Source organism: Rhizopus microsporus (assembly GCF_002708625.1).
Source record: "Rhizopus microsporus ATCC 52813 unplaced genomic scaffold scaffold_22, whole genome shotgun sequence".
NCBI lineage: Eukaryota > Fungi > Mucoromycota > Mucoromycetes > Mucorales > Rhizopodaceae > Rhizopus > Rhizopus microsporus.
In genome coordinates, this window is record NW_019671937.1 from 150,148 (window position 1) to 162,247 (window position 12,100).

The following is a 12,100-nucleotide window of genomic DNA, read 5'->3' on the forward strand; positions in this document are numbered from 1 at the left end:
TTTTGGCTCATCAGTCTGTTCGTCTTCCACAAGAGACTCCTCGTAAATGGGTACATTGTCTGATTCATATTGATCCCAATCTGTCTTAAAGCTTATCTCTTCGTCTACACTATTAGTGTCAATCATGTCATTAACGTCCTTGTTGTCTGTTTTGGGCGCGTTATTCAAAGATATGGCATCTTCATTATATTCATTATTATGAGTCTGGATAAAGTAAAAAAACATTCCAAAATTAATTTAAAAGTATAGAGCACATTTCTAATCCTACCTTTAAGCCTAAGTAATAAGGAAATTCACTAGAGTAATGAAAAGCTTTTTAGCTTTATGACTTCCTTCGTTTGCTGTTTCTTTATAATATACGCAAAAGAATTCGTACAGTTTATTGTTCATATTATCTTAAAAACTGAGACATTGCCATTTCTACTTTTCAAAGCTCTTAAATATTAAGAAATGGTTATATCTGTGTAGAAATGCTTAGATTTGAGAAGAAGCCTTTAGATTTTTCATGGAAATCGTTAGATTTGGTCTAAAAGTTTCCTATAGCGTTAAAGAGAGCTCATCATTACATGATTATTGTATGAATTTATCACGGTCAATGAGAATTGAGCATGACACGTCATATAAATATAGCACATTTTGTGGTCAGCCTTTCTTGTTTTTCTTTTAAGTAACATTAAGGTGATGTATTTATAAAGTAAAGGCGATAAATATGCTGTTTGTTGTACAAATCGAATTACTTACGCCGTACATTATGCAAATAGCAAACCATATATCCTCATGTCTTGTTGTTGTCGATTTCGACAACATGTCTTTATTGAAGGCAAGCTTTTAAAAGACCTCTCTGAAGAAGTTGAAAAAATAGTGAAGGAAAACACTGATTATAAATCAACGCATACTATGAAGAAAACACTAGAGCAAGGGTAAAAATATATGAGATAAACTATATGATCAAGCAATAACTGAAATTGTAATTTTATTGTAGGTTCACATATGTCTACTTTAATTTTTTTGTAGGGGCGTTTTTAGCCAAGGTTTACTTTTTTAAATAAATAAAATAGCCACTTGAAATCAGTGGTGGACTATTGAAAGACAGAACTACTAGAGAAAATTAACAAATATAAAATTAATGCTTGAAGGATTCCAGGCAACCTATGATAGCCCGAAAAACCTTGGATGGGATAAAAGGATGTCCATTGAAAATAAACATCCAGTGTGCACGCCAGATGCACCAAAAGGCGCAACCGACAATACTTTCATTAGAGAAAGCAGAAAGTTTTTGAGGAGGAAAACGTAAATGAAATATTGCTTGCTCCATAGTATTTACTGTTAAAGCCAATGCACCAAAGAAATGATGCCAAACTCGAACCCACACTTCAAATTTTTTGGGGCATAACAGGATAAAATGCATTTCATCTTCTACATTTGGAATTTGACAAAATCACATATGTCCACTTTAAGGACAAAAGGGACGCTACTTTTTTTTCCTGTGATAGTCACAGAAAAAGTCTTGTCTTGCCTAACGGCTTGGGCATGAAAAAGTGAAGCCGTCCTTCGAAAATGCAAGTAATTTATATCGGATATAATAATAGAAATTAGAAATTAACGTAACGATCAATCTTTTGAATTGTCTAGGATAACAGACAACCTAAGAAACAAACAGAAGATAAAATCTTTCTGAAGAGAAAGAGTAGTTCTCTTGAAGGAGAAATACAGGAGTTGGAGAAGGAGCTGAAGAAGAAGCAAAGACAGCTCCAGCTTTATGAAAAATTACTGAAGTTAGAGGAATAAAAAGCATGCGGAGGATGTTTATTGCTTATTTCTTTTGGTTCTTTTTCCATTTTTCGATTGAAACGAATTACTTTAACTTTTCTTTTCATATTCTTTTAAGCTTATATCTTCTAAGCTGGTGTAACCGCCATTCTTGACTTGATTGCTATTCCCTATGTACTTAAATATAAGTATGGATACCAAACCTTAAAGAAATTCAAAGACTATATATAACGTGCTTCAAATGTATATTTTATCATTTCTTCTTATTTTATTGCATATAAAAAGTTACTCTTGTCTCTTTGTCCTTTTCTTTATATAAATATTCATCTCAACAAAAGAAGAGCTGTTCTGCTCAAAAAGGAGCATCATTCAGCAAAAGAAGGTATCTGATTGGTCAATGCGTGTTTTTGCTTAATTTAAATTTGGCAACTAAATAGTATGTCGCTCATGTTCTTTCATACCTTTTGTCATGAACAGATTCTTTGCTCACAGACATGTGTTATTATACCAGCCAAGACGTAGTCTATTTACTTCATATCCTTCACTACAACAGCAACAGCAACAGCAACAATCTAAAACTGCAAAAACAAAGTCTTTCATGAAAAAGTATGGCTATGCAGGCATAGGAGTTTATTTGACACTGGGTGCTATTGACTTGGCAGCAACCATGGCAGTCATTAGTGTAAAAGGAGCTCAACAAGTCAAGGAAGCAGAAAACTATGTAATTGGGAAAATGAAGAACTGGGTGGGCCTTAAACACACACCTACAGACGCATCACATCTATCTGACGAAAAGCCTTCTTTTACCACACTTTTTGTTATTGCCTATGGCATTCATAAAACAATTTTACTACCCTTTCGGCTCTCTCTGACGGCTGCCATCACACCTACTGTTGTAAGAAGACTGCAGACATGGGGTTGGATACAGCGTAAAATCAATAAATAATAAAGAGGTTTATTTTCTTCTTGTTTCAAAGGGAAGCATGAGTATACAGACACCAACAATTAAATAACCACCGACGCTCACATAAAGCGGTAGAGACGTGTTGACGATAAATAAGAGCCCAGCAAGTAGAGGACTAATGATGCCAGCTACTCTTCCAAGCGCCGATGCAGTGCCAACTGCGGTTCCTCTTACAGATGTGTTGAACACTTCAGGAGTATATCCATAAATAACTGCATATAATAGCGTAGCAAGAAAGGATACAGATGAAGAGGATAGGACCATTACCAGACGAGCCTTGAACACTGAGAAAACAAGCAGGGACAAGGATGATCCTATAGCAGATATGGCCATGGTTCCTTTTCTGCCAAATGATGTCTCTACAAGATACGACGCAATCTATATTTACATATATGCATTTATATTAGTCTGTATATACATGTCTATCATTTTACTTACCACAGAGCCAGGCATTCCAGCTAAGGAATAAATTAAATAATCCCAATAGACCTCTGCCAAGGTTGGCTTTGCTTCTTCACTTTGCACTGTCTCCAAAAACTTGGGCAGAAACACGTTAAACATGGTATAAGCTACTGACGTAAATGTCCAAATCAACCATATAAGCAGCGTCGTCTTTCTCCATTTTGGTCCCAACAGTTCCTTCAACGCCTGTGTGCTTTTCTCTTGTTTGTCAGCCTCATCCTGTGCCTCAAGCAGCATCGGGCTGACTTCATCAGTCGTATCATGCAGCTCCTCATAGCCTTCACATGCCACTGATGCAGATAGATCATCCTTATCGATATGAACATGACCGCCATTCATCCTTGCGATATCCTGTAACACAATGATCGTCTCGTTTGTTTTACCCTGGTTCATCAGAAACTTGGGAGTCTCTGGCAGCTTGAGTAAGAAGGTGCGAATGGCAAGCATAAAGAATGTCATCATGGCAATGACAAAGAGCATCATCCTCCAGCGATTATCATCACATGGCCCTTCACACGGCAAAATCACGTAACCAAAGACAGATGCCAATACCGCACCAAGTGAAAAGAAGACAGACATGAATGTCAGCAAATAATGATACTCTTTGGGTAAGAATTCTAAATAGAGCGCGCCTAAAACGGGAGTAAGATCCTATATTTATATCTAGGGCCGTTCTGATCTTACCATCCGTAGGCATATTTCCTCCAACACCAAAGCCAAGGAAGAATAAACAGAGACATAGTGTGAAAAAGTTGAAGGTAAAACTTGAAAGCGTTCCAAACACAGATGTAATCAAGAGTGTCATGGTGTAAGGTACTCTTCTGCCTTTTGCATCAGAATAAGTCCCCCAAAAGAAGGCACCGAAAGTCATGCCAGCAAACAAGGAGCTGGATAGTATTCCAATGAGATTATCTGAAATTGAATAATGTTCTATCAAACTCGGTAAGTATAGGCATATGCATGTATGCTCCAACTTACCTTGAACACGAGGTAAGACGATAGCAATTGTCTTTATGAATATTAGTTGATAAATGATAAACAATAAGAAAGTTGTTGTCCTTTACCTGCAGCCACATCTATTTATATTTATAGTCAACTTTTGGTATACTGCGCATTAAAATTATATATATATTCTTACATTATCAGCAAGCCAGCCTAATCCACATAATATCTATAAAAGATGTAGCCTTTTAGCAAGACACAAGAAGAGAATGTGTGTTATTACCAGTAGCTTTTTATGAAATATGCCATATCCAACTTTTGATAATAAACCATCCAGCACTTGTTCTTTTGTTTTATCTTGACATGATTCTACGCTTTCTGAATTGTTGTATATCAAATCAACCATTGTTTTGTATGTTTAATAATGAAAAAGGGTATCAATAAGGAAATAAAAGAAAAGAAGGAAAAATTAAACATTAATTTCTGCAAATTTAGTTAAAGCAACTAGTATGTTAAACAGCGCCAATAGGCACACTGTTACTCAAACTGTACAAAATAGTCTCTCTCCCTTTGTGACCGTGGCTTATTCGTTCTTGTCTCTCTCTTTTTCTTAAATAGAGCATTGTGTAACTATGATTCTGTCCTAAAGTGTACTCCTTCTCCTAGCTAAGCCACCCGTCATCAAAATCCTTTCCCTTGATCAATGAAAAAACAAACGATTCGAGAGAGAAATTACAATTTATTCAAGCAGTGTTTTTTGCACTTAAGCAATGGTGACTTCAACTTCAACTCCGGGTTCAATGGAGATGGAGGTGATTTGCTTGACGATTTCAGAGGGAGAGTGCAAGTCGATCAAACGCTTGTGGATCTTCATCTCGAACTTGTCAAAGGTTTCGGAACCGTTACCACAAGGAGACTTACGGGTGGTGATGCGAAGGACCTTGGTGGGGAGACGAACGGGACCCTTGACCTTGAGCTGCTTGTCCTTGGCACGTTGAATGAGGTCGCTGGCAACCTTTTCAAGGTTCTTGACGTTACGAGAAGACAAGGTGATACGGATGCGGTGGATCCTATAGAATATATATGTCAGCTCATCCGCAACTCTCGACGCATCTCGCTCTCTACTTACTTGGCTTCAACTTGTTCTTCCAAACCGGGCTTGGTAGCAGACTTAGCCTACAGTGGTCAAGTCAATATCATTGTCTCTATTTTTTTTCAAGTTATACATACAGCAGCAGCAGACATTTTTACTATAAAAGAGAAAGAAGGAAACAAGGGCTTGGGCGCCAGACAAAAAATTTTACTCTTCATCCAGGAAGTCACAAAATTATTTTTGGCGGGGCTTGAACCTGTTTGTAGCCTTTAAATGATTTCTCTGTCTTTTGGAAGAGAGAGAGTATCAGTGTATAGATGGATCTATCATGCTTTACAATGAGTGTAATTGTCATTGTATTGACTTATGACATGTATCAATGAATAAAGTATGGATTGCAATTGGCCACTTTAAGGAAAGTTACATATCAAAGTACAAAACTTTTCTCACAACCATTACTGCTACTACTATAGTCCATATTTACTATAAAAGTAAAATTACAAAGTAACGATGCAAAACCAACGCGTTTTCAAACTGCGTAATTGGTGTCCCCCTTTTTTTTTTTTTTACTTGGCAGCAAATCAAACTTTTTTCTTCTTTATTAACCATGGTCACCTTGAACAAACGTATCCTTATTTCTTCACCTGGCAAAGTTATCTTGTTTGGAGAACACTCAGTTGTCTATCAAAAGGTATAACAAAGGGGGAAAAAAAAACCGCAATCTCATCCTCTCTCTTTAAAGACAGCAGTAGCTGCATCTCTCGGTCTTCGCTCATACCTTTATCTTGAACACACTGACGATAATACCATAAGAATCAATTTACCTGATATTGGAGTCGAACGAGTATGGAAGCTTGAAGAGTTACCCTTGGGAGTAGATTACCCTGATTCAGGTACGCACACAAGAGAGAAGAAAATAAAAGACTAACGCCCATCTGTAGATACCCTTCATCCTAGTGCCATGCCAGCTACGCTTGCACAACAAATGGAGACTCTATGCAACGTCCATGAAAACAATGCACAAAAGTCTGCATTGATGGCCTTTTTATATCTATTGAATATTATGCAAACTAAGGGAGGCCGCATCGACCGTGGTTTCACCATCTCCATTCGATCCTTCTTACCTGTTGGCGCTGGTCTCGGAAGTTCTGCCAGTTACTCCGTCGCCATCACCACCGCATTACTTATACTCAACGATTTGATACCTGTCGATTTCAGACAATCCGCCAAGTGCGACCAGTACGTTGACATGATCAACTCGTATGCGTTTAGAGCAGAACAGGTCATCCACGGCAACCCAAGTGGTGTTGACAATGCGGTATCGACCTACGGGGGTGCAAAGACGTTTGTGCGTGGCGAAGGGTTTGCTACTCTAGAAGGATTTCAATCGTTGAGACTGCTCCTGACAAATACTAAAGTGCCTAGATCAACAAGTGCCCTTGTCGCCTTTGCTCGTGATAGAAAAGAAAAGTATGGTACCATCATCAATCCTATCTTGGACGCAATGGACGGTATCTCGATTCGCTGCCGAGACGCGTTCAAGCGATTGGCATTGGGAGAGATGACAGAAGATGAATTGATGAAGGAATTGGAAGATCTTGTGGTGTTGAACCATGCTCTCCTTGTTGCTCTTGGTGTGAGTCACCCTAGCTTGGAGAAAGTCAAGTCGATTACTGAAGAATCAAACTTGAAGACGAAACTAACTGGTGCAGGAGGAGGAGGCTGTGCAGTTACCTTTATCCCTAATGGTAAGCAATACTCATGCTGAATGAATATTGAAAATATTAAACATTTTATGTTTAGAAACAAGTCAAGAAGTGGTTGATAAGGTCATGTCAAACTTGAAGAATGAAGGATTTGATTGCTATCAGACCTCTGTAGGCGGCTCAGGTGCTAATGCTACCATTCTCTCTGGTAACGAAAACGAATTTTGGCTTCTCAATGCCAGTCGTAGTGAGCTAGAAAAGTATTTATAATGCATGTATATCCATGATTAGTGATCACTGTTTATTTTAATGCAATGGGACTCTTTAGAATAATTAAAAGAGATACTTTAGGCGTATGATGTATATTATTTAAGCCACTTGAGGGGTATTACTTAGGACGGGCATACGCTTTCGGCTATTTGTACTTGTCCCTTTCAATTCTTTATCATCAATATGAGTAATACCCATTTCATCACATTTACTAAGCGCCAAACTCAAACGAACCGCCATACGGTATTCAAAATCGTATTTTGTACAAGTCATAGCCAGTTGCCATAGCTTACGACTCTTTGTGTAATTACCTAATCCCCAAGCAGTGATGCCTGATTCTATATATAAAAGTTAAGCAAAACACAATCTATATACGAAAGTCAACATTTTACCCCAATATGCAAATGGCACAACCCAAGTCTCGTGTTTGATACAGTCCTTATGATCCAGTATCCAATTGAGATGAGCAATCGTTTCGCTATGACGACCGAGTGAGTTCAAGATGGATGCCTTGGTTAATAACAACACAGATCGTTGGTCATAATAGTCTGGTGGTGCTGCAGCAGGGACCAGTTCACGAAGACGAATGTTGTACTCGATCTTTTCACGTTCATAAATCAGTTCAAGCGTGTGTTGTACCTTTTCAAGACATGACTCCAATAATTCCTTATCCATATATTCAAAGGCATTCAGGACAAGGAATATTTCCAAACCGGGCAAGCTGAAGTCCATATCTTGATATCCACTCTTTTGAAAGAACTCGACTTTTTTGTCCACATAAGAGTCAATGTATGTCTTTTTGCCGTTATCCTTGGCGAATTCTGTCACTTGAGCAAATGCTAGAATCGCCTCGGTTCTTTGACCCAGCATCTCGTAGCAGGCGCCTACAAAGTATTTGGAGAAGGCCGGAGACCAATACTTTTCCTGGCTGAGTTGATCAAAGTATTCAGCGGCTGCCTTCCAGTTTAATTCTAGTGCTAAGTTGAACCCAATCTCATAATCGGATAACTGCTTCATTGCTACTTCGGTCCATTCGCCCTTACTTGATTCTGCTGCAAATGTGAATGATTGGGTTGATAGTGGCAAGTTCTTGGCGACTCTGGCGATACGAGCAGCAAAAAAGAGGAAGAAGCAAGAGTTGGGATGGTTTGATTGAGCGTCCAAGAGACATTCGATGGCAGGATTCATCATCTCTTTTGTATACAGCTGAGGAGTAAATGATGTCAGAACAGAATAGTAAGCAAGTAACCTAATAAATAGTGTTATTATATGATTTTGTTGCATTATAAATTCTTACGTCAAAGAGGCTAAAGGAGCACGAATGCCTCGACCTTCTAAACAGAGCTTCAATAAAGCGAATCCCAGCTGCTTATCGCTCTTCCATCCTAAAAGAGAAAAGATCTTCAAGATCTTGGGTGGTAAGGAAGACAAGATGAGATGCACCGAGCCAATACCAAACTGAATGGCGGAAACAGTATCACGATCCATATATTTCGTATATTCTTGGCCCATGCGCTTATATTCTTGCCATACAATGCTATAACTATGATATGCTAATGAAAACCGTCATGATGAGCCAAAGTATATCACATTTCATCCCTATCAAAAACGAACCTCGTCTTATATTTAATCCACATTTCAAGTAACCGACAACACTTTCTTGAGTCATCTGAAGAATACCCATCAATAAACAACATTCAGCCTTGATGACATGAGCTCTGAGTAATCCATTGGGCATAAAGGAATTCGGATCGGCAATACCGCCGCTACTGTTGGGCATGGTGGATACGGGTGGGTTCGTAGGTAATCCGGTGCTGTTGGATGATAATAAAGAGGTAAAATATTGAGTGACAGTATCCTTGAATGGCTTCTTGAAGGATGTATTATCAATCTGCGCCTTAGCGATGGTATAAGCTGTAGCTAGTGCAGTCATGGCGGTTTCTTTATCGTTTTCGTGGTATGTCATAATAGCCTTGATAAAGGCCATTGCTCCCAGCCCGAGTGCATAGAGAGGATCAATACTTGCCTTTGTTTGAAATATAGCTTTAGCTTTCATAAACCGGTTATCAAACAAATATTTCATTCCATCTCTAATAGGTTGATCTATCGTCCAAAAGAGAAATAAGTACTTGTTTGAATTTAAATAAACATATACATTACCTGCCTCTTCCTGTTGACGAGGCTTAAGGTCGTTGATGGGTATATCCTTGGGATCAACCGACTGAATAGCAATAACATTATCTCTAAACATGTCTAAATCAATAGGATCCTCAATAGAGTACTCAAACTCCCTGCTTCGACTTGCTCGTTCTCTCTCCTCTGATGGCAGCTCTTCTTCCACGGATTTCTTCACAGTAGTTGAAGATGACATATTCTTGAGAGATTCTTCAACAGCTGGAAGAATACTAGCCAAGTGGTTAGGCTGCTCACCACTTGTATGAGAAACAGAGGTGTCTTGTTCGTCGCTGTCTGTAATTTTTTCAATAGCAGTAGATTTTTCTTGTACATCATTTTTGGACGTATTGTGTTCAGGAACCAACTCTGGTGTGTGAACATCATGCTTTTCTTCTACTACATCAATTTCTATCTTCTTTTGCTCCACCTTAGGCTTCTCAACCGGGATAGGTTCATACGTAGCAGGCTTTTCAGTAGAACCTGACTTGAGTTCTATGGGAGTAGATGCGATTTCAAGTTGTTCGATTTCTTTTACTTTTTCCTCTTGTTCATCTTTTGCCTTTTCTTCGTCATCTTTTGTCTTTTCTTCTTCTTTCTCATCTTTTGCCTTTTCTTCTTGTTCCAACTTGATTTCATCGAGCTGTGGTAACTCCTCTACTGGCTCATTAGGATCCTTTAGAGATACATCATCATCATCTTCTTCATCAGATACGTATCCATGGTTTTGCAAAGCAGGTAAAATAAAAGACATCTCTGATGGCTGCTGTTGCTCTTGCTCTTGCTCTTTTTCTTGCTTTTGTTCTGTCTCTATGGGTTTCTCTGGTTCATTTGATGCCTTTTCGTCTTGAAAATAATCATCATCTTCGTCATCTTCATCGTCTATATCATCTTGCACAGCGTCTTCAAAATCATCTATGCTAGTTATTGAAGAAGACCTTGATCTGATGGTATCTGTCTATTGAAAGAAGTTATTATACACATCCTGATCCTATATGAAATAATTACCTTGGTTGATGATTGATCAGTATCTTGAGACTTTTTGATGGTTGCTTCTGATGTTTTCTTTTGAATCCCTTTCCATACTGTTTTTTTATTTGAACCTTTTGTTGTACTTTTACGCATTATTTTTTAGAGAGAAAGAGAGAAAAAGAAGAAGAAGAAGAAAAGAAGGGGAAAATGATCATAAAATTGTAGTGCAACAGAAATTCATTAGCGGAGAAGGGACGCTTGTATCTCTTCTATTCATTTAAGCCCAGCACATAGGTCTTTTAGCAAGTATATATATTTCTTATCGAATGCATTGTTTGATCTATCAGTGAGAAATCTAGTAAGAAATAACCAAAAGTTCCAAGCCCCTGTGAATACACCACATAAAGGCTATAGTGTTTTATAATAAAAAAAATGGAACCTTCATTGTTGATTTTCATGCTCTCTTTAAGAAACAAGTAAATTCATTGGCTACACATTTTAGATTGTGTCGCGCAAAAGACTTTTCTCTCTCTTTTTTTCCTCTTGTACATATAAAATGAAAAAACTAGTTATATTAGGAGGCGGTGCAGCTGGATTTATGATCGCAGTAAGGTTAAGACGATCAAAGATTTCTGATATGGACGTCGTTCTTGTGGATAATAAAGTAAAAAAAAAAAAAAAAAAAAAAAAAAAAAAAAAAAGAAATAAATATCATGAGCTTATTGTAGTATATTAGGCATTTTTTGAATATACACCAGCACTATGTTCAGTTTTGTATGAAGAGACTGACGAGGCATTTCATAAACACTTTATGAATATCACCTTTGATTATGAGACTATCTTGAAAAAGATGAATGTGAAGTTTGTGCTTGGAAGTGTTCAGGACCTAAAGGATAACCAAGGTACGTATGAGGGGGCTGTCTCTCTATTTTTTTCTAATACATCAGTTCATCAGTACTTGTTGCGGCAAGAGAAGATGAGGTTATACGTATTGATTACGATTATGTGGCGATCTGTACTGGATCAAGCTACGCTGACCCATGGAAAACAAATGACATCACGCATACTCTTACTCTTGAAACACGATTAGCTTACTTGAAGGAACAAAGACAGGCGTACTTGGCCGCAGATAGCATCTTGTGTATCGGAGGAGGTCCCGTTGGAGTAGAGGTAGTCGGAGAAATATCGTACCGATCGCCACAAAAGGCCATTACGTTGATCAACAGCGGCGAGCAAGTGTTGTCCAGCGCACCAGCGAACCTAGGCAAACATGCACAGCGTATTTTGGAGCATCGAGGAAACATTGTGTTGATCATGAATGAAAAGGCAGAGAAAAAAGCAGATGATATATATGAAACAGATAAGACGCATAGGCAGATCAAAGCAGACTTGGTCTATAACTGTATCGGTGTGAAGCCTAATTCAGAGTTCCTTAAAGAGTCACATGCAGACTGGTTAGATGAAAAAGGATATATCCATGTGGAAAGGACATTGAATGTGAGAGGAACGGATAATGTGTTTGCGATAGGAGACATCAATAACATCGGAGAACCTAAACTATATTATACAGCTCATATGCAGGCCATGCACTGTGTACGTAATCTATCAAGAGTGTTGAGCGGACAAGAGATGGCTCCGTATCATAGTGCCAGTCCGGCCATGTTTATATCCATGGGGCCTCATTACAGTGTCGGCACAATCTCTGGCATCATCCAATTTACTGGATGGCCCTTCAACAAAAACAAAGGA

The 12,100-nt window shown here is 38.4% G+C and overlaps 6 protein-coding genes across 6 annotated transcripts; 3 read left to right on the top strand and 3 right to left on the bottom strand.

Moving 5' to 3' along the window:
* Positions 1 to 2,227: 2,227 nt before the first annotated feature.
* On the bottom strand, positions 2,228 to 4,326 carry RHIMIDRAFT_71705 (MFS general substrate transporter). Its single transcript, XM_023615603.1, has 5 exons — positions 4,261 to 4,326; positions 4,175 to 4,205; positions 3,881 to 4,126; positions 3,173 to 3,828; positions 2,228 to 3,112 (listed from the first exon to the last, which is right to left on the bottom strand). The coding sequence occupies exons 1-5, from the start codon at positions 4,270 to 4,272 to the stop codon at positions 2,726 to 2,728; spliced, it is 1,332 nt and encodes a 443-aa protein (XP_023462359.1). The 5' UTR covers positions 4,273 to 4,326; the 3' UTR covers positions 2,228 to 2,725.
* On the top strand, positions 2,240 to 2,716 carry RHIMIDRAFT_241412 (uncharacterized protein; the record flags this gene model as incomplete). Its single annotated transcript, XM_023609580.1, has 1 exon — positions 2,240 to 2,716. One exon carries the CDS (start codon positions 2,240 to 2,242, stop codon positions 2,714 to 2,716), a length of 477 nt encoding a protein of 158 aa, XP_023462360.1.
* A 575-nt stretch (positions 4,327 to 4,901) lies between the features above and the next one.
* Positions 4,902 to 5,455, bottom strand: RHIMIDRAFT_268168 (ribosomal protein S1; the record flags this gene model as incomplete). The annotated part of the gene is made up of 3 exons (XM_023612054.1): positions 5,369 to 5,455; positions 5,268 to 5,314; positions 4,902 to 5,208 (listed from the first exon to the last, which is right to left on the bottom strand). The coding sequence occupies exons 1-3, from the start codon at positions 5,381 to 5,383 to the stop codon at positions 4,902 to 4,904; spliced, it is 369 nt and encodes a 122-aa protein (XP_023462361.1). The 5' UTR covers positions 5,384 to 5,455.
* A 383-nt stretch (positions 5,456 to 5,838) lies between these two features.
* Positions 5,839 to 7,207, top strand: RHIMIDRAFT_207727 (mevalonate kinase; the record flags this gene model as incomplete). The annotated part of the gene is made up of 4 exons (XM_023607003.1): positions 5,839 to 5,922; positions 5,974 to 6,124; positions 6,173 to 6,979; positions 7,035 to 7,207. The coding sequence occupies 4 exons, from the start codon at positions 5,839 to 5,841 to the stop codon at positions 7,205 to 7,207; spliced, it is 1,215 nt and encodes a 404-aa protein (XP_023462362.1).
* RHIMIDRAFT_71728 (uncharacterized protein) lies at positions 7,153 to 10,339 on the bottom strand. The gene is made up of 5 exons (XM_023615604.1): positions 9,368 to 10,339; positions 8,822 to 9,310; positions 8,505 to 8,760; positions 7,600 to 8,456; positions 7,153 to 7,545 (listed from the first exon to the last, which is right to left on the bottom strand). Exons 1-5 carry the CDS (start codon positions 10,131 to 10,133, stop codon positions 7,307 to 7,309), a joined length of 2,607 nt encoding a protein of 868 aa, XP_023462363.1. The 5' UTR covers positions 10,134 to 10,339; the 3' UTR covers positions 7,153 to 7,306.
* Positions 10,340 to 10,882: 543 nt separating this feature from the next.
* On the top strand, positions 10,883 to 11,969 carry RHIMIDRAFT_315954 (FAD/NAD(P)-binding domain-containing protein; the record flags this gene model as incomplete). The annotated part of the gene is given in 4 exon segments (XM_023615032.1): positions 10,883 to 11,015; positions 11,088 to 11,253; positions 11,307 to 11,944; positions 11,964 to 11,969. The coding sequence occupies 4 exon segments, from the start codon at positions 10,908 to 10,910 to the stop codon at positions 11,967 to 11,969; spliced, it is 918 nt and encodes a 305-aa protein (XP_023462364.1). The 5' UTR covers positions 10,883 to 10,907.
* Positions 11,970 to 12,100: the final 131 nt, after the last annotated feature.

Coding starts and splice junctions, on each gene's coding strand:
- RHIMIDRAFT_71705 (XM_023615603.1), bottom strand. Junction 3,829..3,880: donor AGGAAATATGCCTACGGATG/GTAAGATCAGAA, acceptor CTCCCGTTTTAG/GCGCGCTCTATTTAGAATTC. Junction 3,113..3,172: donor CTGGAATGCCTGGCTCTGTG/GTAAGTAAAATG, acceptor ATGTAAATATAG/ATTGCGTCGTATCTTGTAGA.
- RHIMIDRAFT_71728 (XM_023615604.1), bottom strand. CDS start 10,133: ATGTCTTTTATTTTACCTGCTTTGCAAAACCATGGATACGTATCTGAT. Junction 8,457..8,504: donor GCTCCTTTAGCCTCTTTGAC/GTAAGAATTTAT, acceptor ACTATTTATTAG/GTTACTTGCTTACTATTCTG. Junction 7,546..7,599: donor TGTGCCATTTGCATATTGGG/GTAAAATGTTGA, acceptor TTTTATATATAG/AATCAGGCATCACTGCTTGG.